Source organism: Brachionichthys hirsutus, chromosome 14 (assembly GCF_040956055.1).
Source record: "Brachionichthys hirsutus isolate HB-005 chromosome 14, CSIRO-AGI_Bhir_v1, whole genome shotgun sequence".
NCBI classification, from domain to species: domain Eukaryota; kingdom Metazoa; phylum Chordata; class Actinopteri; order Lophiiformes; family Brachionichthyidae; genus Brachionichthys; species Brachionichthys hirsutus.
In genome coordinates this window covers 13,191,473-13,200,673 of record NC_090910.1, presented here as the reverse complement: position 1 = coordinate 13,200,673, position 9,201 = coordinate 13,191,473, and the positions used below count along the sequence as shown (strand labels likewise).

At 50.8% G+C, this 9,201-nt stretch overlaps 1 protein-coding gene across 1 annotated transcript; it reads left to right on the top strand.

Moving 5' to 3' along the window:
* The first annotated feature begins 224 nt into the window (after nucleotides 1–224).
* On the top strand, nucleotides 225–4,557 carry LOC137903807 (coagulation factor XIII A chain-like). The gene is made up of 17 exons (XM_068747960.1): nucleotides 225–272; nucleotides 367–460; nucleotides 549–725; nucleotides 812–1,060; nucleotides 1,143–1,261; nucleotides 1,329–1,436; nucleotides 1,787–1,961; nucleotides 2,134–2,272; nucleotides 2,577–2,680; nucleotides 2,750–2,838; nucleotides 2,909–3,062; nucleotides 3,209–3,318; nucleotides 3,384–3,549; nucleotides 3,617–3,771; nucleotides 3,854–3,990; nucleotides 4,053–4,158; nucleotides 4,230–4,557. The coding sequence occupies exons 1-17, from the start codon at nucleotides 225–227 to the stop codon at nucleotides 4,263–4,265; spliced, it is 2,166 nt and encodes a 721-aa protein (XP_068604061.1). The 3' UTR covers nucleotides 4,266–4,557.
* The last annotated feature ends 4,644 nt before the right edge of the window (nucleotides 4,558–9,201 follow it).

Genomic DNA, 9,201 nt, shown 5'->3' with positions numbered 1-9,201 from the left:
CTTTGTTCTTTGATCAGATTTTAAAGATTTTAAACTTAAACATACAGATGATTCCGTTTTCAGATTAGTCTGTTTACATTTGATCTGTTTACATTTAATCTGTTTACATTTGATCTGTTTACATTTGATTGGTTTACATTTGATCTGTTTACATTTGATCTGTTTTTCTTTGATCTGTTTATATTTGTTATTTGTTCTTTATTTTCTCTCCAGTCTGACTCATCATGTCTCGTCCTGCCGGCTGGTCCACCAGGGGGCGCTTCATCTCGCCGGTGCGACGCGTCAGCTAAGCTAACTTCATGTTGACTTTTCCTGATTGGTTGACTGATTGATTGATTGATTGATTGATTGACTGACTGACTGCAGGTGCCGACCACCAACCTTGTGAATGATGACGAGTTTCCAGAGTTTGAACCCTTTGAAAAGGAGGCCACGCCCAGAGGGTGGGGCCCTGTTGGGGGTGAGGTTCTTCCTCCTGCCGGTGGTTATGTGTTCTAATTGATTGATGAAGGTGTGATCGATTGATGTCCGTCCCTTCCTGCTCTCAGATCCTCTTCTGGTGAAGGAAGTGGACATGTGCCAGAAGACCAACAAGTTGGACCACCTAACCGGGGACTACGACGTGGACAACCTGGTGGTCCGCCGGGGGAGGGCCTTCAGCCTGAAGGTCAGCTTTAACCGCCCGCCCACACCTGAGGACGACTTCCAGCTGGAGTTCACCATCGGTGACATTATCCGTCCATCCGTCCATCCGCCCGCCCAGTCAGAACAACACCTCCTCCTCTTCATCACTCCTCCTCTTCCTCCACAGGTGCGAGGCCTTCAGCCAGTAAGCGGACCCTGGAGGTGGTGACCTTCGGCTCCCGTCGCGGCGGTTCTTGGTCGGGGAAGATTCTGGAGACACGAGGGCAGACCCTGATGCTGGAGGTCAAGACATTGCCCGACGCCGTCGTGGGGAAGCTTCACACCTACGTGTCCATCGTGATGCCCAATGGGATGCAGCGAACCAAGAGGAACCCCGCCTCCGACCTGTACCTGCTGTTCAACGCCTGGTGTGAAGGTCAGACTCAGGTCGCCATCGTTTCCTTGTTGCTTCCTTTGCTGAATGGTTCCCGTCGTCGCTGAACGTCGTCTCTACGCAGACGACACCGTCTTCCTCCCTGAGGAGGACGAGCGGAAGGAGTTCGTCCTCAACGACGCCGGCATGATCTTCTGTGGTACAGACGAAAACGTGTTAAAACGGAACTGGATGTATGGACAGGTACACACACACACAGGTACGCACACACGCACGCACACACACGCTGAACGCCGTGCGCCCTCTGCAGTTTGAACGCGGCGTCTTGGACGCCTGCATTCACATCCTGGACTCGTCTCTGATGCCGATCAGCGACAGAGGCAGCATCATCAAAGTGATCAGGAAAGGATCAGCGATGGTGAGAAACGCTAATCCGTCTCATTGTGTGTGTGCTTTTAGCCTGCTAGCTGTATAGCACTGTGGTGTGGTGAAGCTAGCTAGCTACTGATTATATGGTAGAATATTTCAATGATCTCTCCTCGCTAATATTCTACCTTTTATGTCGTCACATTTGTAGATTCCAGCAGCATTACGTCCATTTTACTTCTTATTGAGAGGCTAACTGTGATTAGCATATGCTTCAGTATCTCACCAAACGGACCAAAGACTGTTAGCATGCTAATTTGTCAAATCCTAGAATGTCTCAGTGAAGATTTACGCATTTATGTATTTTGCCATGCTAATATGACCCCCCCCCCCCCCCCCCAGATGAACTCTCAGGACGATGACGGGGTGTTGGTTGGAAACTGGAGCGATGACTTCTCTCTGGGCACCCCTCCCACGGCCTGGACCGGCAGCGTCAGGATCCTGCTGCAGTACGCTAACACTGGAGTTCCCGTCTGTTTCGCCCAGTGCTGGGTGTTCGCCGGGGTCTTTAACACCTGTAAGAGCTAGCACGTTAGCACGTTAGCACCTTACACTAAACACAGGTGTAAGGTAATGCTAATCAATACCCTGCAATAGACTGGACAGGCGTCCACAGGTGGAGCAGCAAGGCTCAGTTCAGATGAGCGCCACCCTGTGGTGGATTCTTATTGGCTCTGCTGTCCTTCCAGTCCTCCGTTGCCTCGGCATCCCGGCGAGAGTCGTCACCAACTTCCATTCGGCTCACGACAACACGGGCAACCTGAAGACCGACCTCATCTTCAAGCCGAACGGCACGCTGGACCGGCTCCGCACCAAGGACTCCATCTGGTGGGCTCAGACAGAACCAGCGGCCGTGTTCGGGTTCTGCTGCCCCAGCAGGCCGGTTGTTGTTTCTATTGTCGACACGTTTCTACATCTTTAGTAAATATTTCATTTCTTCTGATTACGCAGGAAATTATTGCGAGTGTGGCTAAGATAAGATAAAACTTTATTCGTCTTACGTTGGAGAACGTTACTATTACAGTACCAGTAATAGTAATAGCAGTAATAGTCCAGTAATATTCTAAAATAGTAATAAATTAACCACCTGCTAACGGCTAACGACAGACTGAGCTAACAGACACGTCTGCAGGAACTACCACTGCTGGAACGAGGTCTGCATCAGACGCCCTGACCTGCCGATGGGCTTCGGAGGATGGCAGGTGGTCGACGCCACGCCCCAGGAGAACAGTGGCGGTAGGACAGACAGGTGGCAGACAGACAGGTGGACAGAGACACAGGTGATCGTGGTCCTCTGGTTTACAGGATACTTCCGCTGCGGTCCTGCTTCCGTCGCCGCCATCAAGACGGGTCTCATCTACCACCCGTTCGACTGTGGATTCGTCTTTGCTGAGGCGGGTTTGGATCAGAACCAGAAGGCTCAGTGGCGCAGTGTGACCGAAGTCCGTCCCTCTTCCCCCGCAGGTGAACAGTGACATCGTCTACCACATTCGGGATAAGTACGGAACGCTGTCCGCCTACAAGGTGGACTCCACCTATGTGGGACGGAGCATTTGGACCAAAGCCATCGGCAGCACGGATCCGATGGACATCACCCAGAACTACAAGAACCCTGAAGGTGACCCGCAAAACCGGGGAGCGCACCTTTCCCATTCTACGTCTGAGCCCGGACACGTCACAGTGTCCAGTTATCCCAGTTTAGACTTGTTCAGGTGTGAACCCAAAGGGGGCGTGGCTAGTGTCTTGGTTCGCTTGGTTCCGCAGGCAGCGACGCTGACAGCCAGACCATGGCCCAGGCAGAGGAGCTGGACTGTGCGAGGGATCACAGCATTCTGGCCGACGCCCGGCTGCTCGTCACCGTCAGCACCGAGCAGGTGAGTCGAGGGACACGGGTGCATCTCGTCCCGGGACTCGTCCTCCAAGCAATCCGTCCCTGCAGGCTCTTGTGGGTCACGATGTCTACGTGGTCGTGGACTTCCAGAACCAGGCGGACTTCAGCAGGACCATCGACGCTCACCTGTCCGGCACTGTCGTCTTCTACACCGGCGTCTCAGTCAATCAGTTCAAGGACCAGGACTTCACCGTCAGCGTGCCGCCCTATCAGAGTGAGCGACCTCGCAGGACACGCCCCCTTTCCCGGACGCCCCAATCAGACTTGTGTTCGTCTTGCAGCGGAGCGAGTCCCACTCACCATCACGGCTGACGAGTACCTGCCTCACCTGGGCTCCCAGGTGTCCATGCAGCTCGTGGTGACCGGACACACCGACGGCCAATCGGTGAGCGCCATCAAGGTGGTGGAGCTGCTGTGTCCTGAGCTCACCTTGACGGTAAAACGCAGCAGAGCTTCCCGGATTCCCGGCTTCCCGGACGGGAACGCTGGGATTAACGGCGGCGCATCGATCGCTGCAGGTGAGCGGCTGGCCGAAGGTGAGGCAGACGATGTTCGTGACGGTGTCCTTCACCAACCCGCTGTCCTTCCCTCTGCGTGACGTCACCCTCGCCATAGAGGGGCCGGGACTCATGAGCCACACGACGCGCTTCTACAGGTGTGCACGCCTCTGTGCCTGGTGCGCAGGTGGCGTTGTTGATGCCTGACTTCCTGTTTCAGCCTCGTAGCGTCCCAGGCTACGATCGAGTGGAAGCAGCCCTTCGTCCCTCGGCTGACGGGGAACCGCTGCCTGGCGGCGCTGATGGACTCCCCCGCCCTCAAACAGGTGACCTCTGAAGCGCCTTCTGTCCCATCAAGGCCACCGTACAGCAGCTCATTCCTCCCCGGGTTTTTCAGGTGTCCGGATATGCTTGCGTCAACATTTCCCCCTGAGATGATTGGATCATCGTCACCCAGCCCTTTCCATTTCCACCAATCAGAGAGTGGGAGGAGCCAATGACCCACAGCTCCTTTGATGATTCACGTTGTTTCAGCAGCTCAAGATAAAAGTTTACGTTTAATCCAGAATGAGTCGAAGTACAAAATATTAGTTTTCTGAAATTCTCATTAATGCTAAAAAAGAAGAGTTTAAAGTCGGACAGAGTGAGTTCATCTCTTATTCAGACTTTATTGAAACTTTATTCTTTGCTTTTAACGTCTTTTTACTAACAATAAAAGCAGATTCAAAACCACTGAAGGTTTCAAGACGTCACTTTCAAACTCATCAAAAACAAAATGATTCGCTCGCACTTTATTAACAGTTACATTTGGTGGCGGACGAAAGAATAAAATAAAGTTTTAACCACAGCGCTGTGCTGCGGGTACGCTGTTCCACCGCTAGAGGGAGTCAGAGACCTTCACCCAGGACGGGAGCGCTGCTACCAGTTCAGACCCAGTAACGCAGCTCATTCATTCATTCATCTTCTGAACCGGGCTGGGCCAGCCCGTCAGACAATCATTCACACACACACACACACACACACACACACACACACTGCTCACACCGTGTGCGTGCACGCTCCCCGTGTCTCCTGCAGGAGTCGGTGAAGAAGATGAAGAAGAAGAACAGAGTGGGTAAAGTTTCTTTTAGAACATGCGATCTTTAAAAGTCAGTTTATATGAATAACGGCCAGCAGAGGGCAGCACTCTGCCCGGCAGTGTCTTCCAAATATGGTCATGTGGACAAACAACTTTCCTCTTTGTGTTTAAAGCTAACAGGTAAACCAATAAGCATTAGCCAGTAGCTATCCTGTTAGCTCACCTAAGGAAATGCTTTAGCTGTGGCCATGCTAACGCTAGCTGTAGCTGCTACGCTTGTTGTTTATCAATACCATGTTTGTGTTTACATTTTAAATGAGTTTAACCGTTAAGAGCAGGAATAGCTTGATGCTACTTCCTAAACGTGTTTATTTATTCCAGAACCCGCCCATTCTCAACGGCGCCATTCTTATCAAGGTTCCGAACGTTTCTGAAGGGCATCCCCAAAGGCCGTCCTGGGAGGGGGGGTCTTTGAGCCCCCCCGGGCCTGCAGCATGACCCCTCCACGGTGCGTCCTCTCCGGACGTCCCCCTGAAGACGTGACGTTGTCTCACGTCCTCCAGATCGTTCTATTTCTGCGCCCACAAGGTAAAGCCCAGCAGCTTCAGCGCCCGCGTTTAGGCAGCGGTCAAATAACGGCCTCACCTCAATCAGGGACGATGACATCATCATTTCCTCACCTCGATGATGTCATGTCCTGTTTGGAATCTGTCCGACACTCACGACAAGCTGATACAAATCTAGGGACCCTTTATTGATCTAATACGAAGAGGAGGAGTCAGGCTGTAACCTCCAGGGACGGAGCTGCAGTCCGCTCCTTCTGGGCCGCGGGGACATCCGAGGCCCAGAACCAGACCCAGAACCAGACGCTGGAGTCCAAAGGGTTAAGAGCAGGACAGCGCTAGCTACTCAAACATTTAAAAGCCCACATCAAACATTCCTGAAAGTCATTTACCTGTAAAAGAGTGTTGAGTGTCAACACTCCCCTCCCCCTCCCCCTCCCCCTCCCCCTCCCCCACCAGCAACAGGTGAGTCATCGTCATGGTAACTGTATCTGAGTGATCAGCATCACAAACTGGTCTGTCCAGATACTCCATCAGTCTGAACACACCTTAGCCTGTCGACACGCCCGCGAGAGGACCTGAACCAGAACCCTAGACACACTGAGACCACGCCCCCCCGGTCCGGTTCGGTCTGGTCCCGACCACGACAAGAACTGCAGAATCCAACTGTTTACTCTGATGTCCCCAACCAGGTCCACAGGATCAGGTCCTACATCCCGTCCCCAACCAGGTCCCACAGGATCAGGTCCTACATCCTGTCCCCAACCAGGTCCCACAGGATCAGGTCCTACATCCTGTCCCCTCAGACCGGTTCGGAGTCAGGAGGAGGTGAAGCTGTTTTAACTTGCTCCTCAGGCTCAAGGCAAACAACTGTTACCTACAAATCATCCGTCACCATTGGAAACCGGTTTCCCCCCTCCCCCTCCCTGCCCCCCCCCCCCCCCCCTCTGCTGCTGCTCCGTCCCATTGAGCTGAGGGAAGAGGTGAAGGTGGAGGAGCGGCGAGGAGCACATGCTCCTCATCCCCCCACGCTGCCGACAGGTGTTGGCTCCATGTGACTGCCTGCCTGTCCGGACAGCGCTCCAATCAGGAGGAGGAGGAGGAGGAGGAGGGGAGAAGGAGGAGGGGAGGAGGAGGAGTGTGTAAAGTTTCATCAACAACAACTGTGTCGCCTCCTTTTCGCTCAGGGTTGAGAAACTCAGATCTCCTTCCTCCGGCTGGTGGAGAGGTCAAGATGCCTCTCCTCCTCCTCCTCCTCCTCCTGCTCCTCCTCCTCCTCCTGCTCCTGCTCCTGCTCCTCCTCTGCACTGGATGAATGCATGAAGCCACCCTTTTGTTAGCGATGGTTGGTTCCTCAGCAACGTCTCCATGGTTACAGTCCAATAAATAACATCAGTCTCGTCTTCTTCTGTGGTGTTCAGGCCGGGACGCAGAGAAAACGTTCACTGTAAACAGCATCAACACAACAACGACGCAACAATACAACACAACAAACAACAACAACACAACGACAACACAACAAAAAACAACAATACAACACAACAACAAACAACAACACAACACAACGACAACACAACGACGCAACAATACAACACAACAATACAACACAACAAAAAACAACAACACAACACAATGACGCAACAATACAACACAACAAAAAACAACAACACAACACAACGACAACACAACGACGCAACAATACAACACAACAAAAAACAACAACACAACACAACAATACAACACAACAATACAACACAACGACGCAACAATACAACACAACACAACACAACAAAAAACAACACAACAAAAAACAACAACACAACAAAAAACAACAACACAACACAACAATACAACACAACAAAAAACAACAATACAACACAACGACGCAACAATACAACACAACAATACAACACAACGACAACACAACGACGCAACAATACAACACAACAACAACGCAACAATACAACACAACAACAACGCAACAATACAACACAACAAAAAACAACAACACAACACAACGACAACACAACGACGCAACAATACAACACAACAATACAACACAACAAAAAACAACAATACAACACAACACAACAAAAAACAACAATACAACACAACAATACAACACAACAAAAAACAACAATACAACACAACACAACAAAAAACAACAATACAACACAACGACAACACAACGACGCAACAATACAACACAACAAAAAACAACAACACAACACAACGACAACACAACGATGCAACAATACAACACAACACAACAATACAACACAACAAAAAACAACAACACAACAATACAACACAACGACAACACAACGACAACACAACGACGCAACAATACAACACAACAAAAAACAACGACGCAACAATACAACACAACAAAAAACAACAATACAACACAACAAAAAACAACAACACAACAATACAACAACACAACACAACAAAAAACAACAATACAACACAACGACGCAACAACAATACAACACAGGCTGCAACATGACTAGCTTATGTGACTGTAGCATTAGCATGTTTGCCTTCATTGGCTAGCATGTTAGCATGCCGCACATGACCTTTGAGATTGACCCAATCCTAAATGTTAGCTTTGTTAAACTTAAGCATAGCCTCTCCAGATAGTGCCGCTACTGTTATTAGCAGCTAAGGCGGCTACATAGCATTGTGTACATTTAACGCGTGTTAGCCAGGTTAGCTGTGTAGCTCCGCCACCACTAGTTTGCTTAGTCAAGGATCCAGTTCGTAGATTAGCTTCTCCTGCTTTAATGGTAGCAGAATGATAATGGTGCCCTCAGTGATCTGCTAATGCTAGTATGCTAACATACCTTGAATTTTAACACATGCTGATGTTTAGCACATCAAGGAGACCTTCTTCACTCAAATTAGCATGTTAGCATACTGAGCTGTGCTATTATGAGCTTTACTTCTGTGATCAAAGTTTGGACATGAATGCGAACAGACTCCTCCTCCTGGTGGCGCTAGAGGAGAAAACACACGCCGTGTGTGTGTGTGTGTGTCAGGGATGGGTCCCTCTGAATTGAAGAGCGGCGTGGAGCTGAGAGGTGGTGATTGGATTAGTGATGTAACGTCGTTAGCGTCTCCTCTCTCCGTCTGATTGTCACGGATGGAGGCTCCTGCTATCGGAGCGGACACGCCCATCAGCACCTCCCATCAGCACCTCCCACCAGCACCTCAGATGTTGTTCTGCTCCTGGGTCTGCCTGTCTGATCTGGATTCATGGTGGAGGGTCCAGCAGGGACCCAAACCTGCCCCTGAGTGTATTTACATAGCAATGCTCCAGGTGAGGCACACCTGGAGATGAACTGCGATTGGCCGAAAGCAGGTTACACCCTAAACCGGCCCCTTTGTGTCACTTTGCACCAGGATTATGCGTCGTCATCAGAGCCCGTTCATTTGAATGGAGCCGATACCTGGTAGCTATTAGCATGCTAACATTGTCCTCATGAGCATTAGCATTCAAAGCACAACATGTGACTCAACGTTAAACTTCTGCCCCTGTGCTGCCAGGCTTTATGCTAAGCTACGCTAACAGCTAACAAACACTCTGTTCCTGCTGCAGGAGGTGAAGAGCCTCCGAACCAAACGGAGTTAAACTGAATCCTGGTAACAGCCAGCCCCGCCCCCTCCGCCCCCTCCGCCCCCCCAGCAGCAACAGGCCGAACCAGCCCGGGACAGGGAGACGCTCT